Genomic DNA, 26,138 nt, shown 5'->3' with positions numbered 1-26,138 from the left:
CATAATTTACATGAAATAGAATGAGCTGAAGATGTTAGATCGCAATCAAGGCGTGGAACAACATTACGATAATATGCCACAGATTTAGTGTTTTCCATATTTTGAGGTTATAAAAGCATGCAGAGCAATGAACAGAAGAGGCCCGGGAACTAACCCCTGAGGAACTCCATATTCTTGTTCACTTAAATATGTCATGAAGTAGTCTTGTAAAAAGGATTCCATCCATGTCGTGTCAGTTCAAAGTAGGTTCATTGGAGTTATCAATATGAATATTGATAAAAATGAATGCAAACTAAAAAGGCACTCGGAGAGCACAGACCTCCACCAAGGCTAGTTTCCAGAAGTGAAAAATAATGCATACATCTTCCCCTGATTCGGATCGGCTCCAAAATGTAATGTTTCTTCTGTGGCCCGTTCTACACCCTTCCACTAAGTGAAAATCAAAAAAATAAAGTTGTTTTTCCATAATCCTGCTCACAAACAAACCATAAACAGTTTCCTTGGCACTGAAATGAATAGACAGTTAGTCATCAGAAAGGTTGGAAAAAGTGTTGGTGGCCTGTGGCATTGCCTTTACTAGTTAATTTGAACGGCTTATCCACCTCTGCTCTCATTCATTTAGACTGAAGTAGGGAAGGGCAGATTAAATAAGAATAAAGTCTAATCAAGTTAAGTTATTAAAATCAATATGTGGTAATTAAAGCATGAATTACACTTGTTTTCCTGCAAATTGCATTTAATAAAGCAAAATTGAATAAGCTTGAAAACAGACTGAGGAGTGCGGGTGACGAGGAATGGTGTTGGCGTTTGTATGCAGCACCGTGGTGAAATAATAAGGCGTATATTGGGGGTAGAGCAGGAACCCTGTTGATCTCAGGCATCTGATCTTCTGTTTAAAAAGGAAAGAGCAACAGAGACACAGGTGGAGCATATGAAATATATTACTGCTGTCAGGGAAAACCAGAAGCTCCAATTAGGGTATCTCTGTTTTTATTTTTAGCCTTTACTTTAGAGACAGACTGTGATTGGGATGATGTTGTTTATACCTTCTTTATACAGTCTTTGGTTTATACCCATAAAAGTCTGTGTATTCATACATTTTAAAGAAACATTTAAGCTTTGTGTAAGCTTTGCATTCATTCAATACTGATGTGGTTTTTGTGATTGGTGCAGTCTGGAAATCATTGACATTCATGCACCTGGTTTACCACCTGCTACTGCTGGCAAACTGCACATCTGTTGACACTGTTGGAGACGCTTCACCGACGGACCAGGACCATAAAACTTGTGTACAAGTGATACTTGTACCCAAGCTGAACATTATTTTTGTACTTCAACCCGTTTGCTTTTTATTTCATCTTATTGTACTGACGCCTTCATTTAATAGCCGAAAGAAAAACAAAGCACTGTTTTAAGTTCAATAAAAGTAATTTTATACGGTCTGAGCACACAACATGAACGAACGAAAACACATCTGTTCACACAGGTATACTTGTATGTACAACACAACCCTTCACAAAGCACTGTAAAACGCTTTTGTACTGTAATAAATAAATAAAAGCACGAAAATATATACATGGTTATAAACTCACATCAAAAATACTGCTACTGCATTATTGTCCCATTAGGAAACTACAACAGTAATTAAACCAATTTATATTTTATACTGTCTGTAAAAAACATTAAGGGACACCTAAAGCATTGGCACAGGGACCTCTTTACACATACAAATGCCCATGAGAGATAATATGTAAATATTCTACATGAATATTCAAGTGTAATAGTTTAGCGTTAGCATGACAGTTTCAATAAGGCAACTTATTGTTCTGGGTACTTACAAAGACAATTTCAGCATCTTCCACCCTTTACAGCTTGTGTAAAGTAAATATGGGATTTTTATAAAGCAATAACAGAAAACAAACAATAGACTAAGGGTCCAGAGCCATGCTAGCAGCTCTATGAGGCTGTACTGAGGCACAGTGGTGCGTTGAACTAAATGCTAATGTCAGCATGCTAACATGCTAATGTTTTGCATGAATAATGGTTTAACATGTTACTTTAGGGTGTTAGCATGCTAACATGCTCGCAATGACAATGTTACTATGTTGATGTTTAGCATGAATAATGATTTACCATGTTACCATCTTACTTTAGGGTGTTAGCATGCTAACATGCTCGCAATGACAATGTTACTATGTTGATGTTTAGCATGAATAATGATTTACCATGTTACCATCTTACTTTAGGGTGTTAGCATGCTAACATTTGCTAATTAGCACGAAGCACAAAGTACAACTGAGGCTGATGGGAATGTTATTAGTGTTTGAGGTATTTCGTCATAAACCAAAGTCAATCAATAGTTTGATGATGATGATAATGATGAAGAATGGGGCTAGATGAAGAGTTTGGAAATCACCACAGTCATTATGATTCATCAGGGGGACATGACTGTCTGAAACTAATTGCATGACTTTCCATCCAATAGTTGAGTTGTTTCATTCAAAACCACAGGTACTTGAAGAATAGTCATGGAATCATCAAATCATTAGGATTCATCCCCAGTGTGTAGTCAGACATTTGTGGTAATTACATTCATATTTAAAAATGTATTAACATGTTTTCCTTTTGTCCATCTTCCTGCACCAAAATCTTTTTTCCCCAGGAACAGTGTACTCAAAACAGGCTCTCTCAGGCTTTTGCGGTTGAATGTCTGCGCTCTGTTAAAATCTACATATTAGCACAGCTGCAACATCTCTCTTGAAACCACATCTGTGCTTATTTCTCTTAACATGAAAAACGTGGTTTAGATAAAAAAGAAATAAATGATGGCTCCAGCCAGCGGGTCTGAAAAACGTGGGACTGACACTGTCGCACCTCATCTTTCAATCCTAATGTTTTGTGCCTTATGTTACGCTCGGCTTGTACATAAACAGAGCGTGTCTGATAGATGAAAGAAGGGTAGTTAAGACAATCGGCCGCTAGAGAGATACAGCCTGATGTTTTGCTTGTACGCCTTTTCTCCTCTTTTGTGGTAAATTTAATAAATATAGTGCTCGAGGGACGAGATGTGTGGGACCTGAGAAAGGAAGGCAGCGAGGGAGGGACAGTAAGAAGCAGAGAGGGGGAAAAGAGGAAAAGTGAAGCTGCACACACAAACACACACACACAGAAAATAGAGAGACATTAAACACCCAGTGGTGCCTCGAGCTAAGGTGCATGACACATGTGAGAAACAACCTTCTTTCTATCCGTTTCTCTCTCTGTGCTCCCGGTAACATTACACTAACAAAAAGACCACAACCCAATCTTTTAAATAACAAGACTCAAAGACTGTTGATTCCAATCGTGATGCTTCATAAAAGTCTTTTTTTTTTTCTCCAAGTGCTTGGTTGGCTGTTTAGAGTCTGAAATGTATTCACATTCAGAGGTACACAATGGTTTCCTCACTGCCCTCCTCCCCACCGCTGTCAGTCTCCAAGGAAACCAGAGCACTGAGGTCCAGCTGAGGGTCACTGGGATGCGGGAGCACCGGATATGGGTCAGCTCCGCTTGCTGTCGACGACCACGTCTCCCCGACGTGACCGTGAAGATCTGAGAGCGAAAAACACAATTATTATACTGCAGGTCAGGACAGAATGTCTCCTTTTTATTTGAGCTTGTATTGATGTTTTTCTCAACAGCCTAAAAAAACCCCAAATCCTCGGCTTGAATGAATCAGATTAAATATGTTTGACTTATTGAATCAACTTTCTTTAATAAATATAACTCGTCTGTGTGCAGCAATCGGGAGAGCGAGAAGTGTTTTGGCGTGTTTTTGAAGGATAGACGCCAACAAATATGGATTGAAGCAGAATATTTAGTTTGACATGTTGTGAATTTTGGAAATCTATCTTTTTTAAATTCATTTTGACTTGTGGGCTTTACAACGCTCTGGAGTTAATGCAAATGTCACACGAGTTGGAAGCAATCCTACGCATCCACCACTGGTATCTAATTCTACAAATAGCATAATACTAATAATATTAGTGTAGCCTAATCTTTTTCTGTTACTTTGCAGAAATACCTGTTTTTAACAGAATGAATAGACAGAAGAAATCAAACGTTATGAATGAACCTGTGAACTATTCGGTGCAGCCCTGTTGTACAAGTGTGTATCAGAAATGCACCTACTGATAATACATTGACCAAATCAATCATTAACTAACCACCAATAAATAATCACCAGGATATATTGTTTAATGAGTTCAGTCATCTAATCACTGACTGCATATAGATCAACCACAGCTGCTGCAGCTCAGCCTCTCTTGCCCCCCTTCTGCACCGGAGCATGACACAGAGAATGAAAACAAAAAGATTTTCAAGCTATCCATCTTTCCCCCCTTCTACTTAGAGGTGTCACTTTTATCATTATCTTTGTCAACATAATCCATCGTCATGGTTGGGATTCGATGACTCCCTCCTCCTCACACTTTTAAGGTTAACAAGAAGAGATGAGGAGGAACGAAGAAAAGTCTTACAAGGATTCAAACCCTTGAGTTGGACGTATAGCTTTTCTCAAGTGCCAAAACATTATTATTTAATGGAAGGAGATCTTGAGAGAATTAGTTTCCGTGGGTGGAATCTAGTGGAGAATGTGTGTGCTCTTACATTTGTGTGCATAGTGGGTGCTGTCTAGCATTAAGGCAGGTGTGCTGTCATGGTAACAGATGGCGTGAACTATAAATTGCCTCATTGTGTCCCTGAAGGAAAGTGTCTTTGTGTGATTAATTATATAAGAGTCTGTTAGAGTGGCTCCGTTAGCCACCATGCATGTATAGGCCTGGCCTCTGATGTGCAGCTAGACGATCAAAACACTCAATCTCTGTCTCTTTCTATAAAGTAATAAGATTTTAGGCTAATTAATATGTTACACCACAGACAGCTTAATGCACGCTATATTTAAAGAAAGCAACAAAAAACATCAATTTGTTCGGGCTGCAGAACATTTGGAGGAAATATCAGTCTAGTATGGTAACACAGAAACCAGATGGCTTGGGTTATTAGAACAAACAGAAAAGCGTTGGTTGCAAACATCATTAGATGCAATGTAAGATCCTACACTTCCTCTCTGAGTTAAAGCCTTCTGGAACACGCTATAGAACACATCAGGTAAACACAAAGACGTACAAGAGAGTCTTTGTGCCACGTGCAGTCATTACAACGTAACCTCATGACCATGACCATGACCATTATTCGTGCATGTCCAGCAACACGGGCGATCTGTGCGCCTGCAGTGAAGAACCTGACTGGGAGGTTATGTTTAGGAAAAGATTGTGGTTTGGGTTCAAAATAAGAACATTTGTTACGTAACTTACATACATGGTGTTCGTTAAGTAATCAAGTTACGTAGCAAAAGTATTCTAAAATAAGTCGATGTTGAAAAACAGCTGTTTCTTATACACATTATAGTACAATCATCGCGCAGCTAGAAGTGTGTAGTACAGTGAATGACAGCAGCCTGATAATGTATGCTAATATAGCAGCACTTAAATATTCCCATGCTGGGAGAGAACATTAAATGGTGTCAACCTTTGTATTTGCTGTATTATTTATTTGATGTCTGTTGTTTTTACTGTGCTTTTTCTTTCCACCAGAGCAGGAAACGTCTCTTCCGCTCCTCTTCTCTCCTAGTCGGGATCTCAGCGTTGAACTAAAATAATCATTAGTATCATTTAACCATTACCGCGCAGCCCAATGCTTTGTTAGAAAGTCACAGTTTCGGTTTGTGTATCATGCAGCTTATTATACAAATGTGAATTAATGTGCATTCTTTAAAAGGAGCACCAGTTTCATCTCTCTTTTCTTCCTCAGCACACGCACGATGCTCTCATCCTTTGTCTGGAAAGGTGAGCAACAACAAAAACCGCGACTCATCAGATGAGGCGTCATTTCAGAAAATTCCATCCAACTGGTTCACCGAGATTACATTGTGCAGGAACAAATTATGGAAATCCACTGAATGAAAAAAGGGTGTGTATTTTTGTGTGTGTGCATGAGAAGAAATGTTCACATGCTCAGGTGAGAATGAGAAGTGAGATCCTGTTTGCGACAGACGGCACACAATGGACGATTTGCATTTGAAAAGGATTCCTTTTCTTTTCACACAACAACAACAGATACCAGGTTCCTCCACATACCAGGCAGCGCGTCATGAGGAAGTCTTCAAATCTGAGATTGCACATAAGACACTAAAATGACTTATTATAGAGGCATAAATCTAATAAGCAATCATGTGAAGATTGGGTAATTATTTGAGCTGACTGCGATCATTTTTGCATAATCGTTGGTTTCCACATAAAAAGGGAAATTTAAAGCCAATGTGGCAACAAATAGAAAGTATTGATCCGCTGGGGAATAAAGTGCTGCATCTATCCGAGCACAACTTTCCAGTGTCAGAAAAGAAAAGCCATGTGAAAAGAGAGCTTTGGTGGTGGAGATCTTATTTCTGTTAGCTTCTTCTGGTTCAGCTCATGCGAGAGCGTATTTGATGCTTTCAAAGCAAGATGGTGACAGAGAGGTGCCGATAACGGGTGTCTTTATTTATAGGGGAGAGCCTAACCCTACGGGGAGCAGCACTGTGTATGACAGAGTTCAGCTTTTCTAAGTAGATAATTCACATGAAAATGTTTGGATGGAAACACGTTATAAGAGTAGCGTGGCTGATTTAAGAAATAGCTCCGGGTGGAAGAGAGAGAGAAAGAGAGTGATGGTGGACGTGCTCAGAGCTGACAGTTGTTGCCGATCGAAGCAGAGAAGAAATAACGTTAAAGTGAGCGTCAACTTCTTCCCTGGGAGGCATAACAAAGTCCCCCTCCTGAAAAAGGGCTAGAAGCTGCAGCGGAAATGGCGTTGCAGATTAACTTCATAAAATAAAATCAAGACTCCTTTTAGCACGTTTTCATTACATAGTTCATCTTACACGACGGTTTCAGAGCAAGCTGTGCAGCAGAGCGACAGGTGAAACTTTGTGTCAGAACTATTCGAAGATTGATTGACACATAAATGATCAACTAATAATTCATGATCGTGACAGCCCTAATTGCAGGTCCTCATGGGATCCACTGAGGAATGCATTGTGGGTAGATGTCAAGCTGAAACGCACCCTGCGTTGTAGATGGCAGCCAAGTATACACCCCAGGCTTGTTAACAAGTGACTCAGGTTTCACTGGGGCTTGTGTGTGTGTGTGTGTGTGTGTGTGTGTGTGTGTGTGTGTGTGTGTGTGTGTGTGTGTGTGTGTGTGTGCGCTTTATAACGAGCAAAGGTTAATAAGCTGATCAATGAGGAAAAGATTGTGCTGCTGGCTGTAGCTGGTAAACAATACTTTACATCAGCTGCACTTAACACTGATCCCATTTTGTTTTTACACAAGAGCGAAGGAACAAGACGCAGGTAATTCTCCCCGCCTGCCGTGAATATGAGAATGAGCTTGTGCGTAAATAGATTAGAAACGAGGACGGCCAAACGTGAGAATGTAGCCGACACCTCGCGAGTGAAACACAGATTAATACGTGTCGGCGTCTCTCATTTCCCTGCGTGCATCTCCCCCCCCCCACCCCATTCTCCTGATGCGATGACAAGTCATGCTGTAATGAGTTTTATAAAGATTTCTTTAGATCGATGTCGCAATCAGTCCGCCATCGCCTGTGATTCACATGCTGTTGTCTGCCCTGCCAGTCGATAGATAGAGGAACCATTGATTTTATTTTCCTATGGCAGGCGAGGGCCCCGGCTCACTGCAGCTGGTGCAGGTGGAGGTGGTGGGGAGGAGGAGGGATGGTTTCTTTGTCAGGAGACACTGATTAACTGAGAGGAAGGACAGACAAGGCCTCACCAGGGATAGAGCCTTGAGAGAGTGTGTGTGTGTGTGTGTGTATGTGTGTGTGTGTGTGTGTGTACAGTACGCTCTCACGACATGGGTGAAACAAGTGCAGGCAGAGGGTTTGTTTACATTCTCACAGGAAGCAGATTTCTCATTTATGTTGAGCAGCAGACAGTTTTATACTGCTGTCAAATAGCAGAGGCACTTGAGCTGTGTAACGTCTCGCCATTAGCACTTAGACACAGGATATTAAACATGACCAGTAATGAAAAAGTTTTTGGAATTGAGCTCCTTGATGCATTCATTAGTGGATTTCTCTACACCCTTCACAGATGGTATCTGAAAGCATAATATGTAAATGAATGTAGATACATACTCAAAAAGCTATTAGGCTCATTTAGTGTTAGTTTGGTTTAGTTATTGTGTCTACACTGGAGACACAACAATTAGTCAATTCATCTTGATAATCGACTAAGTGATTTTTCAAGCAGAAACATTCTCTGTAGTTCCAGACGAGAGGATTATGTTTCTCTTATTTAAGTGTATAATAAGAACTCTTATTTCTAATCTTTGCTTTAGGGTGAAATATCTGATAGTTTCACCTGTTTGTGCCATAAAAATATATTAAAATAAGACAATCTGAGGAATGCAAAACGTGTTGTGAGGTTGTGAGAGTCTAATAAACGGAATATCTTTGGGTTTTATATTGTTGGTCGATAGATATTTGACAAAGTGCACCTTGGACGTTACTGATAACGAAAGTAATCGTTAGTTACAGCCCTAGTCTACACACCACACATCCCGCGTAGCATGTATTAGACAAAAGAAAGGAGAATATGAATCCCCATGATCCCCGAGTCGCCATTTGATTTGATTTGTTTTGAACTTCCTGGATGACAGATGATAAAAGCGTCTTACCACTGGGCATGTGTTGCAGCTCCAGCCTTCCTGCAGGGTTGTAGAGGTACCCTGTCCCCATCATCCATCCCTGGGAGTCTGAGTGTGGACTGTGGGGAGTCTTCGCTACGGGGGGCTGTCTGCTGTTCGATTTTGCCAGCAGTGTGTTGAGACAATTGTGCGCGCTGGGGTCGTTCCTTTTGTGGTGGACGTGGCGGTTGTTGATGCTGGTGCCGGCGAACGCGGCCTCATTAACGAACACGGAGCCGTTACCGGAGAGGTCTCTGGACGGACTTGAGGTTGAGTCCTGAGGGGGGGGGGGAGAGAGCTGGAAGGTTATATATTATATTATAATGTAACGTACCAAGCTTATTAAAGGCTCTGTCTGTAGACCTTTAGATCAATTTCTCTAAAACTGTAATTACAAAGAAGGAGCTCACGCAAAATCAATGTTCCCACTTACCTCAAGAGGCACCTGGTGCAACAGACAGATGGATCATTTTGGTTTTATTTGTCCAGGTTTTGATATATCTGTCTCTGAGATTTGACCTTCCACCCCAATACAATGGAAGTGAATAGAATTTCACTTGTTTCACTGACAGCATTGAACACGTATTTAGTCTGCATCATACACAGACTGTGAGAAGTGTTTATAGGGACCATCTATTTGCTGGAAAGTTTCTGAAAAGACACTTTTTGCTGCTTCTTTTTAAATGTTATTTTTCGCTGCTTCGAGCACCACAAACGAATCACCTTTGTCTTGATGCAGAGGCAAAACTCTCAGAGATGGATACTTCAAACCCTGGACAAATGAAACAAAGAAGCATGGTCAGATATGAAAAGAAAATTGGGCGAGCTGACCCTTTAATGAATAGTTTACTGTCGCATCTTCACATCAACGTGGCCTCCTTTTTCCTCTGTAGAGCGGAGGCAGCACGGCTAATTAGAAAGGACCTGAGAACTGGTGTGTGTGTGTGTGTGTGTGTGTGCGTCATTCGATCTGTCTCTGACCCTGTGAACCGCTGCCTCTGGTTAAAACATTAACAGGGGAACATTAGGACCTCCACTGCCTCTGCACGCCTTTGTCAGAGCGCTGCTGTTAATGCAGCCTCCACACGGACTGAAATGGATGAATGGAAATAAATAACTCCGCAAAAAAGCCAGGAGAGCCTCGTCACGTCCAGCCTGTGAAAAGCCCACGATGGTGCGCAAATTAATGAGGGAGGGAATATTGTAACACGACTCATTTGTCTCATTTGTCTGTCCATTGGAGTGCTCTCTCTGTGTGTGCCTCTTTTGAACAGTCACACCTGCTGAACTGAGCAGCACAAAGCAGCACCCAGCGGAGGCTCACGTAGATGCATGAGCTGTATTAGTTTCCCCACTGCTGCTTGTCCATGTGAGGTGCATTGAGACCTAAAGGGCACGGAGAACAGTGCACCCTTTATCCTCTGTGCCTTCCAGCTGCGGGGGACATTTCACTGTAGTGCTTTTCAAACAAAGCGTCGATAATTTAAGTCCTTTCGGACACGATTGATTGCTTTCTTGGGCTACGAGCCTCTGGTTTTAATTATTTTGTCGGAGCTTTTATTTGCAACGGTTTAATTATCATCAATCATTGAGATGTTTATTGGTGAGTGGAGCTGCTGGAGCACTAAGACAAATGATGCTGAAATTGCTCTCATTATCGCAGGTCGTATATCAAGAGGGGATTGAGCTGCTGTGTCTAAATGAGTGAACCAGTGTAACTCAGGCTGAGAGCTGTCTTAGAAGAGCTTCTCATTAATGACTTGAGCCAAGAAACACTCCATAAACACTGTGTATCTACCGCGCACTCCCCTCAGGGTCAGGAGCTTCAGTCAGAGCCCTTGATCACTGCTCAGATCAAACATCAGAAGATAGTTTTTTAATGCATAGACAGAAGAAGCAGTTGTCAGTTGTGTGCCCCCCGTACCTGCTGCCCATCTAGAGGGATGACCATGTGAGGAATCACAGTGGGCAGACTCCTCTGCCGGCTGTGTCTCCAGGTCTGGAGCAGCTTCTGCTGGTTGTCCAGACGCTCACGCTCCCTCTCCACATTCCTCTGGCCCTCCCTGAGCCGCTCCAGGCTCTGCTGGTACTCCTCCAGCTGCTCATCCAACTCTTCCTTCTCGCGCTTCAGCCTCTCCATCTCCAGGTGGCACTGCTTCTCCCTCTCCTCCAGCCTGCTCTCCTGCTCCCCCTGCTGGCTCTCCCTGGCCTGGCACGCCCTCTCCCAGCGCTCCTTCTCTTGGCGCAGTCGGTCCTGAAGCCGCTGAGCCGTCGCCACCTCCTCTTTCCGCTTCTCCAGGTTTCGCTGCTTCTCCTGTTCTTGCAGGGTGTTGCCCCGGATGCTTGGAAGGTGAGGTCGCTGGGCGCGGGGGGAAGGACGCCCGGTCTCCTGCAGGAGGAGCCTCTGGACCTCATAGCAGCTGTCCTGGATGGTCACTGCGGCCTGGAACAGAAAAGGGAAGTTCAGGAAAATGCAAAGGCTCAACCACCACTTTAACCACATGTGCATCCTCGCACAGGTAACAAGAGAAGGTGATTTGAATGGAAAGAAAATATGATCTCTACGGAGTGCCCTGAATGTTCATGTGCAAAGACAAAGCATCTCTTCACATGGTGAAAGTACCCCACCGACACTGGTAGAAATTCGTTTTTTATGTTTATACGCAAGAAGAGATACAGAACTTTGAATATGAAAATATCATCAAAACCTCAAACTCCCACAGATTAGCAAGAGTGCGCACACACCCCTTATGCAAATACACGTAATGTTCTTTCTGCACAAATTTACATTTTATACTTAACAGCAGTGTGTGTGTGTGTGTGTGTGTGTGTGTGTGTGTGTGTGTGTGTGTGTGTGTGTGTGTGTGTGTGTGTGTGTGTATGTGTGTATAGTGAAACAAAAGACCCTCCTATGTCTCTAAGCAGAAACATTATCAGTGGGATTCTCAGTCATGCACCTTTGGCTTCAAACAGCTGAGCGCAGCATTGGTTGTGTTTACTGGAGCCGGGGTGTGAAGGCATATTAAAGCTTTCATCTCGAGCATGACACTAACAAAGCGAGCTTATGTTCTCAGTGAGAACAGAGGAAGTGTATGTGAGGGCTGTGAGCAGGATACAAGGTGAATAATTAACTCACCTGCAGACTGTAGAGTAACTGCGTCAGGCTTTGGACACTTAGAGCAACCTGTGGACAGAAACACAACGTGCAGATCAACATGTTAACGTGTTTTTGAGAATTTTTCTGCTCAATAATGATTTTTACAATCTCTCACTTGGAAGTCTGAATATTTTCCACTCATGTTAAGTTAATGCAGTCATTCATGCAACATGTGCGCCCCCTTGAGGCCACCTGTTGTCCTACAACACTGTTCAGGGTTAAATTAACACACTGCAGGCGATAATAAAATGATTCTCTCTTTTCTGAGTCATTTACCTCACAGGTCACAAAAGCTGCAAACGGTAGCACAACGCCGGCATGGTAATTACAATAAGTATCCATATCCATTTTTAATGGCAAATGCCTTTAGGGACTAAATGGACTTCTTCCTTTATTATGAGCTTATCAATGATTCATTACATTAAGACTGAAATGTAGCTCTAATAGACTGTAATTAATTATTAAAACAATTGTTGGCAATCTTGAGCCACACATCTGGGAGGAAATGGAAAGCGGTGAGGTTCAGATGCAGGTTGAAGGAGTTTATAATGACCTATAATACCTCTGCAATACCATCACAACTACAGCCATGGGGAAAGCACTACATCATACTGCTGCATCAATATTTACTATCTCTATTTATATCATGAGGTCATACAAGCTGCATACATTGTAGGGCTGGAAGAAGTACTCTGTTACTTTAGTAAAATACTACAGTGTATAAACTTCCAAAAACATATTAGTATCACAATATACAGTACCAAAAGTACTCATTATGCAGAATACTTATTGCAGCTGGTAGAGGTGGAGCTACTTTTAAGTACTTAAAATATTGGATTAATCTATAATAATACATCAAATATTGGTTATATTTAAAAGTAACAAGTAACTAAAGCCATCATGGATGTGTTGAAATGTAGTGAAGCAAAAAGTACAATATTAAAGAAGTTTAAAGTAGCAGAAGATGAATTTAAGTTAAGTACAAGTACCTTCAAATTGTACTTAAGTAAATGTACAACGTTACAACAGAAACTGTGCCATACCTTCAAATCTATGTCATTCGTGTCCGTTTGTTCCGAGAGAGTTGGGGACTGAAGCGCGTCACTCCAGCTCCCCTCGCTGGCCTCCAGGTTTTCGGGTGAAGCCTCAGAGTCTGAAGGTGGATGCACGAGCGCAGCAGGGCTGACGGGAAACACGGAGTCTGTGTCCGAGTGCGGGCTGGGACTCGATGGAGAACAGACCTTGGACGACAGCGTGGCTTTCAGGTTCTCAGCTGGGACACGAGAACAACAAAGTGTGAAGCAATGTGATATTTATATATAACATATATATATATCTATATATATATATATATAGATATATATAAATGCTCACACACACAATATATAAATAAATAAATATACATAAAAAAAAAAAGAAATATATAAATAAATAAATGCTCAATTTGATATATATATATATATATATACATACATACATACACATGTTACTCTTCCTGCGGAGGCTGGTGTATAAACACATAATAAATGACAATATAGTAAAACATATTGGTTTTAATATAACATATGTCTTTATACATTAGAAGACAAATACTGTGCATTAATAAACACCTACATTTGTCCCTATATCTGCTTATAAATACATTATAATTGTTTATATATTTCTATAGATGTTCAACGAGGGATTAAACTAAAGTGTAGCTCATATTGTTGTTTTTGTTATGGAAACCTGCGCTGTATGTCTGCATCTGTTCCTGCCAGGTACAGTATAATGTAAAATATATCTCACCCTCTTGCAGAGCTGCAGCCAGCAACACGGCGGCCTGCGGCAGCTCCTCTGAGTGCGGCTGGACGAGCAGTCGCGGCTCGACCAGCGAAGCGTCCGTCTTCCCACTCAGAGCAGCGAGCTCAGCGTAGACCTGCAGCTTCTCCTCCAGGCTGGAGCAGATCCGCTGATCCTGGCTCATCAGGCTCTCTGAAACACAAGTTCATAAGGTTCGCAGATGAAGTGTTGCGAAAAGAAATAAACACAAATCAGGATCGTGAGGAAAAATGAAACTAAGAAATTATGCCACAGGTTTGAAAATACCTTGTAACTTCTGGATCTTTTGAATTCGAGCCTCAGCTGCTCGCTTCTCCTCTTCAGATTCACTGGAGTATTCTTCTTCTTCCTCCGGACAGCTGAGCAGAGAGAACAGTAACTGAGAGTTCGACCTTTCACAGATGTAGTTCTCAATATCCTTCTTCTACTCAGTTAACACACACACACACACACACACACACACACACACACACACACACACACACACACACACACACACACGAGACTCACACACACCTCTCTACAGCCTCTCTAATGAGCCTCATCCAGGTGTTTCGTTCCTCTTTGGATGACGTGTGGACCTCATACATTTCAGGCCCGGCGGCTGACGCGCTGATCAAAAACATCCCCCTCTCTTCGTTTGCTACTTCTCGCACTATTAACTTCTGCAGTGCGATGACTGGAGGCTTTTGATCCTGAAACACATTACAAACAAGGAATTATTACTTTCTTACATGATGTGATGACGGTCCAAGATGAAAGAGAAGCGGTAATAGGGTGTAACATCATAATAGACACAGCTGATTATTGTTATTGTTACAGCTGGGTATTTGTCCCCGACATAATTAATGTGTGCGTACCACTGTGGCAAATGTAAACTTCTGGTCTTTTTCCTGCAGGAAGATGAGTGTATCTATGAGAAGGAGCGCCAGGACATCTGTAGAAGAGAGGAGAAGCAGGAAAACATGTCACCAGCCTGATCATTTACACACATAATGTGAATGCATTGAGAAAAGATGCAAAAAATATCATATTTAAAAGGAGAGTTTGGATGTTTCCAGACAGGAGTACGAACATGGAAGCAAAGCAATGTACTGATGTGGATAGGGGCAGAAGGAAATATGATTTTAGCCACCTAAAAGAACGGACCTGTGTATACCATGTTTAGAATATTTAACTTGCCGTAATCTATGCTCTCGCCAAAGCCACCAGACTCCATTGAAAAAACAGTCATTTTAGTGCATTGCTTTGCTTCCGTGTCCGTACTCCGGTCTGTTTCTCCAAACCGGGAGCCTGCCGACCTCCATCTACTGTAGGTCACACACTGACCACGTATAAGTACCTCACACAACCCCACTTTAAAACATCCACACTATCCCTTTAAATCGTCGGTCTCACCTTTAAGTCGACCAGTGGCAGTCTTCCACAGGAGCAGGCCCTGATGTTTGAGCATTTGTCCCGGCTTCATCATGTCCTGCTTGCGGAAGGTGTGGCCGTTCTTCAGCTTGGCTGCGCTGCGGTTCTCCATGCGGTTCCACACTTCCTGTAACCTCTGATGCTGCTCGTACTCGCTGACGCTCAGGTTCACGGCTGTTATCACCTCTCGAATCTGAACCAGAGCTTTCGAAAGGTCGGCATGCTCCTCTGTCTCCTCTGAGGGAGCAGGAAGTAGAAATACATGAAAGACCGAATGAGATATCTTGTGTTACTTTTAAACTTGAATATTGTATATCGTGCTGTGGCCATGCGACAACACAGCCAGCAGAGGGCAGTAGACGACTGACCTTGAGTATATTGCAGGATCCTCTCCAACAGCACTGGGTACTTTGTAATCCTTTGGGTTACCAGCAAGATGCACTCTGGGATCTCCCTCCGTCTCACCAAAGAATTATTACCTTGTTGCTTGAAAAAGTAAAAAGAGTTATGCTACATCTCCCTGAGCAGAGGGTAGTGGTGCTTTTATTCCAACATGCAGCTTAATCAATCTCTTAGCTGGTCACTCAATGTTTGATTTTAACTATTGTTTATTTTGTCTCAGACTAAAAGTGATTACATGTGTTTTATATGAGCATGTTATGGTATGCATGTTATTCTATTGTTTTCACTTCATGGTGTCTTCACGACTGCCGCACTTGACCTGCGTGTTACACTAAAGTCGATCTGAATGGGAGAATAAAGAAAGATGCTCTGGGGAGGTTAAGTACCTTAATGAAGTTCTGAAATCTCTTGTTGTGCTGTTGGAGCTCTTTGAAAAAGCTGACCGCTTCGTTGTGACGACTGCAGAAGTCTCCATACACCTGCTTCATTTTCTCGCTGTTCTCACCTGAAAACTGCAGAAAAATAAAAAAGCACAGCCAGTGATTCACAGCCTCCACGATGTCCACGTATGACACAACGTTCTAGCTAACCTGTTGCAGCAAGACGTCTCCTATGTGCTGGATGAGGTAGTTGCTGTGTCCCTGGGGCTGGGCGGAGCTGTGTCGCCGCTCCTTCATGGAAGCAAAGAAGGCGTGGTGGCAGAGAAGCAGCTGGTCCAAACAGGGGAAGACGCGGTCCAGTGCCTCCGTATCCAGCTGCACTTCCTCCTTCAGGCCTCGCCGGAAAACCTCGGCCATGATGTGCAGCGTCTGGAGGTGGTGAAGCTCGGTCTGCATCAGCTCTGTTCAACGTGTGGGTCACATTAAAACTCGTATAATTCCACGTCGTAAAGCTTAATCTGTTACTCAATCAAAACAATTATAAGTGTTTACAGTGATGAGATGAGTTACGGACTCATTTTCTTTCACAACACTTGACATCTGCTTACCATAGATAACATCCTGCCTCTTGACAGCTCGTTTCTCCTGCTTCTTGCAGAACTTGTGCTCCACAGTGAGACTCCACGACTCAGCCTCGTAATCCACAGCATCAGCCGACATGTCGCTGTTGAAACACGCATCCACACAGTCTAGGGAGGACAACAAATATCACCTTTTCTCAGCAAACCCGCCAGGATTCAGTTTGTCATTAATCGCAGTTTACAACATTTACTATGAAGTGACAGAGCTCTTTACTTTCAGCCATCTCAATGTACTTCTTTAATTAGTCTCAGTACGTGTTTCATGAGCCACAAATAAAACATCCACACGTGTGCATGATGATTTAGGGTGTTTATAAACATGTTTTTCCCATCTACAAAGAAAAAACTATTAGAATAAATGTCAAATACTCAAAAATGCATGTTGCGTTTAAGTGCAAGTGGAAAAACGGGACAACCATTACCAACCCCCCCCCCACCCCTTTAAATTACTCACAAATCCTTGTTTTTATTTGTGGATCACAAAACACACATTTGTCTCCAGTATTGAGACTAATTTCTCTCCCAACAATTACGTTTTTATATATAAAAGAAATAATTAAAAAAATAATAAAAGTCCATTTAGAATATTAAAAATGGGTGAAAACAAATCTGTTTGTGGATTATTTCCAGCAGGAAACGCAGCAGCATTTGGGCGCATGAGGACATAAATGCCATGTACAAATCTGAAAGCCATCTGCTCCTTCATTCATCACCTTCTCCGAAGGATGAGTCAGTGGAAGTGGAGGACACCGGAGTCGGCAGGAGCTCCTCTGATCGGCTGTTCGCCTTCCAGCCGTCGCACTCCGTCTCTGAACTCTCACTGAGCCGACTGTTACGCAGAGAAAAAACATGGACAACCCAAATTACCCACAAAATGTTACCAATACCCCCACATCGTATCATGCAAGTCATAAAGTCTGAGAGCTGTTTAACCTGTCACTGTTCGGGAAAGTCCCAGAGAGAAGGCAGGGTTGTGTCGCCGGGTCTTTCATGACCGGTAGAGAGGTGGAGACGGGGACAACACACAGAGGAGGACTGTCTCTCACTGTGAAATCTGTGCATTGAAGACAAACATGGTTAAGAGAGCTGGATGGCAAAACTGTTGGGTGATCGTCGCGTCGTAAACTCACTCTGTGGGAGGGATGCTGCCCTGTTCTTCACCATGGTGACCGCATACTTATCCTGAAGTTTCTAAGTAATACAAAAGAGAGCGGCGGGTTGCAGCTTATAAACATCCGACACGAGGACAAGCTCCAGTGGAGACGAGTCGTTCAAAGCTCGTTCCTCATTCTGATATTTCAAGACAGTGCTCACCTTCAAACATGGGGGGACCGATTCCTTACAGCTCTTATGGACGATAGCAGTGCAACCTGGGGAGAACATATATTTAAGTTTATGCAGGTGGACTTTAGAGCTTTCTTTGACTAAAGACGATTTTATAATAACGAATCTCCACAAAGAACGAGCAAAAGAGACTAATCGAAAAAGACCATAAGAGGGGGTCAAGAGGGGGAAATTCACATTCCTTGGAAATACGCTATTACTTACTGGAGCAATGCAGCAGGTCCTTTCCAAATGCTGGTTTGTCACACACCACGCACACGGTGGGGCCCAAACAGGAGCCCGTGTTAAACTGATGTCCATTCAGCTGCCTATCCTTGGCCTCCCGGTCCTTCCCCTTCCCCTTCGCAAACCACGGCAGAGACATAAGAGTAAACACAGAGGCCATACAGACGGAGACAACATGTGACAGCTCTCAGACCTTAAGTCATATATCTATAAAACTGGGTGAGTGTCTATTCCCAGAGTAACCCTCTCCCACATGTACGTAGGTGTATGAGCCCGGAAGGAATCCCCGCCTTTTTCCTAACTGTTAGAAAGTACACGACAAGGAAATGGAGGGTAGCATAAACAACAGATGCAGGACGGGGAGGGCTTCCAGTCTCTGTGCTGACTCAACAACACGGGATTAATCATTAAAAGGAAACAGGCTGGACACCATGTTTGGTCTGTCACTCTGACCTCGAGTTATTCCCAGAAACACTTCCTGCTAGACCTGGGATACCGGCCTTCTCTTATAATGTTCTTGTATCAGGACATACACACCTGTAGCTATGGGGCACCATTTGTATTTTGAAGCTATGTGACGCTGGGTGTAAGAGCAGAGGACTGCTTGTGGTTTACCTTGGTCTTGTTGCGTGTACTGGACATCCTGCTCTTGAGGAAACTGAAGGTGCGAATGACTTTGTACTTCTCCGACTCCACCTTCGTCGGGATGTTGTACTTGTCCAACTCCTCCTCTTCAATTCTGAAGAAAAATCAAAAATAATGTCAAAAGTGCGATTTACTACGTTGTTGTTTTGCAGACGTGTGTTAGTTGGTAAAGTCACGCCGTCCTGATTGTATTCCTGCTGAGTCAGGACAATAAAAGCAAGTATGTTGGGTAAGTGCAGGTGCAGGCAGAGTATTCTTATAGGCTTAGAGTACACAAGCATGTACGTGGTTAGATCATACTGCAACGTCCTGCCATGAAAGGACAAAAATCCAAAAATATAATTTCATCTGATATTGCACAGCGTGTAGTTTCTGAGAAAGCAATTTAAAGGTTAGTCACTAAAAAGTTGTTCTCTGCAACAATGTGCTGTGAAAGAAGAATTGTTAGAGGCTGGATACATGCAGAACAACATGAGACACCTGTGGTGAATATTGTTAAAAGACAGTAACAATAATAGAGATGAAACAAAGAGACGAGAGGAAACCAGGAGAGAGGAGGAGATGAAACAAGGAGAGGAGACGAGAGGAGGAGAGAGGAGACAAAACAAGGAGGAGACGAAACAAGGAGAGAGGAGACGAAACAAGGAGAGGAGACAAAACAAGGAGAGAGGAGACAAAACAAGGAGAGGAGATGAAACAAGGAGGAGAGGAGATGAAACAAGGAGGAGAGGAGATGAAACAAGGAGGAGAGGAGAGGAAACTAGGAGAGGAGAGGAAACAAGGAGAGAAGAGGCTAATGAAACAAGGAGAGGAGATGAAACAAGGAGAGGAGACGAGATGAGAGGAAACCAGGAGAGGAAATGAAACAAGGAGGAGACGAAACAAGGAGACGAAACAAGGAGAGAGGAGACAAAACAAGGAGAGGAGACAAAACAAGGACAGAGGAGACGAAACAAGGAGAGGAGACGAAACAAGGAGAGGAAACAAGAAGCGGAGATGAAACAAGAAGAGGAAACAAGAAGAGATGAAACAAGGAGAGGAGATGAGAGGAAACCAGGAGAGGAAATGAAACAAGGAGAGAGGAGACGAAACAAGGAGAGGAGACAAAACAAGGAGAGGAGATGAATCAAAGAGAGGAAACAAGGAAAGGAGATGAAATAATGAAAGGGGAAGTGAGCAGATTGTGGTTTGTTGTCAATCGCTGCGTACATGCTATAAGTCTTGGTTAAGGTTAGTTTTCTGGAAGTGGACGGTTAAGGATGCTAGAACAGTCGAACAGGGGTCGACCCCCCCACATACTCTTTGAGGAACTCAGACAGGGTGAGATGTTGGAGGGACTCTGCCAGCTCCATGCTGCCCTCATCATCCGCAGACTGGGCTCGCTTACGGAACCTAATCTCCCTGTAAAGAACAGCGCACACACACGGACGTTTTAATACTGATGGGAATCCAAAAGAAGGCCAAGGAGAAATGCTTCAATTAAATATTAGAGATGTACACACACACACACACACACACACACACACACACACACACACACACACACACACACACACACACACACACACACACACACACACACACACACACACACACACACACACACACACACTGTGTTTTCAGTGCCCGGCCTTTTTGCACATCTGTTATCTGTGTACAACACATACATGTGCAAAAAACAATATGCCCCCCATCTTCCTATGGAGGAGAGTCCATTTTAAAAGATCGAGAAAATAGCTCTCTTGGTCAAAGTGATTCCTCTTTGATGTTTAACTACTTTTACAATGATACCTGTTGTATGCATTATAACTGTTTTATTAACTGGATATAGTTCTCATTCATTTGTAGTGTGTGACAGCTGCATTCTGCTTGTATTGTTTGTATTTATTGTTGTCAATGCTGCCCTCTTGAAAAAGAGATTTTAATCTCAATATATATATATATATATATATATATATATATATATATATATATATATATATATATATATATATATATATATATATATATATATATATATATATATATATACACACAGAGTATATTCTGTATATTATCCCTGATTATGTCTGGTCTCGTCCACTAGGGGGAGCTAGTGTGGTAGTAGCAGAGTAAGTGACCTGAGTAGAACAACAAGAGGAAAGGAAGTCAGTGCCAACCTTCTTCGAGCAGACAACGACCATATAAAGCAACACGGTCACTTTGTAGTCATTATTTTATACCATTTTGTCAAATCATGAACCATAATTTGCCTGAGCATTGTAAAACACAGCACATATATTATGCATTGTATCCACGACGCAGCCAGTTTGAGACAAGACGACACTGTTAGCCATGGAGGAAAAAACAAGAGCATTTACAGAACACAGTGGGAAGTAGCTCAGGGTCACGCTGATATATGTACGTCACTAGAAGAAGAACAACAGACAGACTCAAAAACACCAGTAACGCACATGTACCCTCTGATTAAAAGAAACACGGAATACAATGTAGTCCAAATAAGACTGAAGTGGATTAAAAGTAGAGCATAAATACCTTTTTTCATGTGACTGCTCTGACATACTGGAGGTTCTTTGCTCTGTGAACATAAGGAATGAGGAGAAGTTGCTAATCTAAAACATTTAAAACATTTAAAATGGACAGGAAACGAGATAAAATCAGGCAGCAGAACACATAACAATCAGTAACATATACTGTATGCATGTAATCAAATTAGCTTCATTCTTTCATTTACATGCCAGAGGAGCTGTTCGTATTCAAGCATCAGAATAAAACCACACCTGATATGCAAAGTAACAGATGACGTGAGGTACGTCACAACACAAATGAAAGCTGCAGCACAGACGGACACAAAGCGCTGAACCCTCAGAGACACCTCGCGTCTCTCACCGGGCTGCAAAGCAATCAGCTGTCTTTTCATTTCATCACTGCAAATGTGATTTCTTCTTGTACTCCCGCTGCCATTCTGATTACAAAAAGGCTGTGTCATGATTAGAGAAGCCATACACACACACACACACACACACATGCAAACACACTCCAAGGTCATTATTGTTTCATGATTCTTTGCTTTTTACTTCAATTCCCCCTTTCTAGATTCCAACTCGTTTTTTACTTGTAGTTTAGTTTTCCACGGTTTTGCACATAAATATTTGCAGATTTCTCGTTCAAGATGATCAATGATTTACTTTTAATTTTATGACCAGCAAGGACAATCATTTGTATTTTCAAATAATGTTGGATAAATGTCCCTAAATGTGGAAAGCACTGCTCTCTCCACACTCTTTAAATCATGTTTAAATCATATTTGACCCAGGCAACAGCTTGTTTATATGTACGGTCATTTTTTTTAAAGGTGCAAAATAGTTTTTTTGGCCACATGGGAGCAGCAGAAACAAGCTGTAAACACAAAAGTGATATATTATTACCTATTTTAAGTTGAAATTGTGTCCTGGGAGTCACGTATATATATATATATATATATATATATATATATATATATATATATATATATATATATATATATATATATATATATATATATATATATATACAGAAACACCTGCATGCTGCAATTATATATATATATATATATATATATATATATATATATATATATATATATATATATATATATATATATATATATATATATATATATATATATATATATATATATATATATATATATATATATATATATCTCATGTTAGCTTTGTTTTGGAAAATAGAAAATATCTGGCATTTTAGCAGCTAAGTGCTCCACTATGTTCAGGTAGTTGCTGACTGTCCGTCTGCTGGTGCTGGGCAGGTAGAATACAGTGGGTTTACTTTTTTTTCCAGTGAAGTCAGCAGCCTCCGTTTCGAAACGACGCCGACGACAGCCGCGATAATCGACCAAAAGAGTAAACGAATCTCTGGAGAGCTGAGGGGAATTGCAGCATGCAGGTGTTTCTGTCTTTGAATCAAGTCAAATGTTTTAAAACTTTATCAGCAGTTGAATCAGTTCACAATAATAACCTTGAGGCACGCACATTTAAGCACCGACACTGACAGCGGCGTGCTGGCTATGCTGAGCCTTAGCATAGTGTGACGGCTGCAGGTGTCCAGTACTTACTACCAGGGTGGAGAAGAGACAGAGATTTAGACAGAGAGAGGGCCTGAAGGAGAGATCGGCTCTGGCTGACACTGTGGAGCCCGGCATCTACAGGACACAGTGGACAGAGGGCTGCTCACACATCAACTACAGAGGGTGCAAACCATCACCACGGACTCAGAGCGCTTAAATCACTCATTCTTGCAGTGGAGTGGGATAATTGTAATATTTTAAAAGCAAAACTAAGAAAACTGTTAAAGGAATAGTTCAACATTTTGGGAAATATTTGCTTTCTTACCAAGAGTTGGAGATGAAGATAAATATCATGTCCGTCTGTTTTTGTACGATTTAACAAACAAAGCATAGCATGTTAATTACTGAGCTTTAAAGGAGCTAGGTATAATGTATTATCTCTGAACAGAGCTAGTCTAGCTGTTCCAGTCTTTATGCTAGCTAAGCTAACCGTCTTCTCGTTTTACCTTCATATTTAATAGACATTGCTATTGATCTTCTCATCCAACTGTTGACAAGAAAGCAGATATTGGTATTTCCCTAAATGACACATTTGTTTGGAGTTGATTGGACTTTATATTAGTAGTGAGAATATCTACAGTGAAAAGCTGGTTTAGGGAAAAAACAGAACGTTAAAAGTCAGCTGTTGCACATTAGTGACACACAAACAGGTGAAGTGAGCTCACAGAAACGTTGTTAGTCACGTGTTCGACTACTGTACATGTCTAACTATGAGAGGGAGTAAAAAGGCCCGGTGTTACTGACCAGGGCTGATATCTGAAGTGTGGTTGTCCCGCGTAAAACGAGCGGGGCGCAAGCTGATTTTGGGGGAAGAGTAGGAATACGAACGCAGTCGAATCCCTGGGTCACCCAATTCCTAGGAAAAATAATTATTCATAAAAAACATAAGACCTCAAACAACACTACTTGTGATATAAGCAGGAGGAGAATTATCTGATGAAATGTATTTTACTTTTGTGGTGGGTTCACATGCTGAGGAGGCAGATTGGCTGCGAGTGCACGTGAGGTCGGGGGTGGGACGGAAGGTTTCCCTTTTGTTATCACTTTTCTCCACATCTGACGACAGAGGGGAAAGCGGAGACTTTGGCTCGGTGCCGTCTTCTTCACTGTCCACTTCCAGAGCCACTAGACTGGGACTGGAGCGATCAAAAGGACCAGTTACACACAGAGACATAGAAAACACTGCGTTCTGATTGGAGAACACTTTCTACGATGTTTAATACCTGAGGTCGCAGCTTTCCATGGGTGAACTTTCTCTCCGATTGGTCGGCTCAGAGCAGGTGGGACGGTTCAGCCTGGCGAGGGTCTGGTCGGCGGGTGAGAGCGAAGGTGAGCAGGGTGGAGAGGGAACGTAGAAATCTTCTGAACAGGATGGAGGAGCGTCAACGGCTAGCAGGTCCACTGTCTCCCACAACCCGCTGTCTGTCCCTGTGCTGTCCCGGGTCACTCCACCGACGCTGTACTTGCTATCAGCATCTTCCTCCTAAAGTAAAAATGCACAAGACAGGAGAAAAAAGTGCAAAAGAAAGCAGCAATATATTTTAAAAAGTAGCAAAAACAGAAAAGATTAAAAAAGGCTCAGTTCACCCCAAAATCAACGATACACACATATCTTTCCTTTTTACCTGTAGTGCTATTTATCAATCTAGAGTGTTGGAGAGGTGAAGGAATGCTTGTGGTGCTCAAGCAGCAATGTGGGAACTATTTTCTTTCTACCAATATACATCCGCCAACCGTCCTTGGCTAGCTCAGTGATGCTAGGTGAGCTAGCAGTATTAGCTTTAAACTATTACCACCACGCCTCTCGTCCATGAGTAGATGCACGCTTCCTTCTGCACGACGATACGTTTGGCGGGTGTAGTTCGGCAGAAAGAAAATAGTTCCTATGTGAAACTGCTCACAACAAGGTCTGTGGATTATGTTACGTAACCAGGTCAGGATTTCTGGAAAGAGACGTTGACGTTGAAGTGCCATGTAGTTCCATTATACTGGAGAGAAGGAAAACATCTCTACGGCCGAGAAACAGCACTACAGGTACAAGGAAAGATCTGTATCACTGATTTTGGGGTGAATCTAAATGATAAATCAGAGAGATGTATGACCTGTGTCCGATGTGTGATGATGTGATCGCTGCTGTTGATCATGGAGAGAAGAGGGTCTGTCGCACGCTGAATGAACTGGCTCTGGACTCCACCGGACTGCATCGGATGCCCATTCACTGCGATAAACAAACAATCTTCAGTGAAGTTTATAATCGTTCCAACAGACTGCTCCTCTTCGTCTCCACTCTTTCCCCACTTAGGATCAACTACTCTACAGTACTTTACTTTTACAAGATGCAGATGTCCACTAGGAATTTCTTTTCATCCTGCTGAATGATTTACGTTCACAGAACACGGCGAAAAGCAATTTATCAATACTGCTGTTCATCCCAACATCAGTGGGATTAATAGAGCGGCTCTCAGAGCAATGAGAGTTAACCAGATATCTTAACCAGACAAGCAAAACACATCAACTAACATTTAAACAAGCAACAAATGAGCAAACATGACATAATATCGTATGTTAAGTCATATTTCCTTGAGCCAGCCTTCTGTTCTGCTTAATCTCAGTGATCATCATCTTGGGATCAATGTGCCATAATTTATTGATCTTTTATCTCTTAAATGTCACGGCTTAGAGAAAAGAAAGGAAAATGAGATGAGACGCTGCATACCTTCTCCCCGTTTGACCTTTACAGGTTTGTTTTTATCGAAACCTCCACATATCAACTTTATCTGCAGGCCGTCTATTTTCTAGGAAATGTATTATTGACTCGAGTCTGGCTCGCTTTTAATGACCACATCTGCTCTAAAAAACATGAACATTATCATTTAATTTCGCTTATGGAAGTGCTGCGTCTCATTTCTTTTCTTTACTTCTTGTAACATTATGGTTAGTATGAATAAAATGGAATAAAAAAAACATGATTTTATAAAGAGACTCTATAGGAGTGAGGGAAGTAGCATTCAATAATCAATATTTATTAGAATTATGACATGATAATTACTTATGCTTTAACATTTTAACTCCTATATATATATATATATTTATATAAATATATATATATATATAGATATATAGTGTTGTGTATTTTAAAGAATGCATCATAGATGATTACATGTTTTGTGTTCAAAATCTTAATCTGTAAAG

The 26,138-nt window shown here is 41.8% G+C and overlaps 1 protein-coding gene across 1 annotated transcript in view; it reads right to left on the bottom strand.

Moving 5' to 3' along the window:
* Window positions 1-2,051: 2,051 nt before the first annotated feature.
* Window positions 2,052-26,138, bottom strand: part of arhgef28a (Rho guanine nucleotide exchange factor (GEF) 28a) — a 40,510-nt gene continuing 16,423 nt past the window's right edge. Inside the window, 25 exon segments of the mRNA XM_029444921.1 lie at window positions 2,052-3,591; window positions 8,778-9,063; window positions 10,711-11,229; window positions 11,923-11,970; window positions 12,987-13,216; window positions 13,732-13,917; window positions 14,032-14,123; window positions 14,281-14,459; window positions 14,625-14,701; window positions 15,163-15,417; window positions 15,549-15,666; window positions 15,969-16,094; window positions 16,173-16,423; window positions 16,571-16,711; window positions 17,317-17,432; window positions 17,537-17,657; window positions 17,734-17,794; window positions 17,918-17,973; window positions 18,152-18,287; window positions 18,788-18,911; window positions 21,353-21,395; window positions 23,691-23,802; window positions 23,899-24,082; window positions 24,170-24,429; window positions 25,049-25,164. Of these exon segments, the coding sequence (XP_029300781.1) occupies window positions 3,422-3,591; window positions 8,778-9,063; window positions 10,711-11,229; window positions 11,923-11,970; window positions 12,987-13,216; window positions 13,732-13,917; window positions 14,032-14,123; window positions 14,281-14,459; window positions 14,625-14,701; window positions 15,163-15,417; window positions 15,549-15,666; window positions 15,969-16,094; window positions 16,173-16,423; window positions 16,571-16,711; window positions 17,317-17,432; window positions 17,537-17,657; window positions 17,734-17,794; window positions 17,918-17,973; window positions 18,152-18,287; window positions 18,788-18,911; window positions 21,353-21,395; window positions 23,691-23,802; window positions 23,899-24,082; window positions 24,170-24,429; window positions 25,049-25,164 (4,007 nt within the window). The 3' untranslated portion in view covers window positions 2,052-3,421.

The sequence above is a fragment of the Cottoperca gobio genome, chromosome 12 (assembly GCF_900634415.1).
Source record: "Cottoperca gobio chromosome 12, fCotGob3.1, whole genome shotgun sequence".
NCBI lineage: Eukaryota > Metazoa > Chordata > Actinopteri > Perciformes > Bovichtidae > Cottoperca > Cottoperca gobio.
This window is presented reverse-complemented; position numbering and strand designations above follow the sequence as displayed.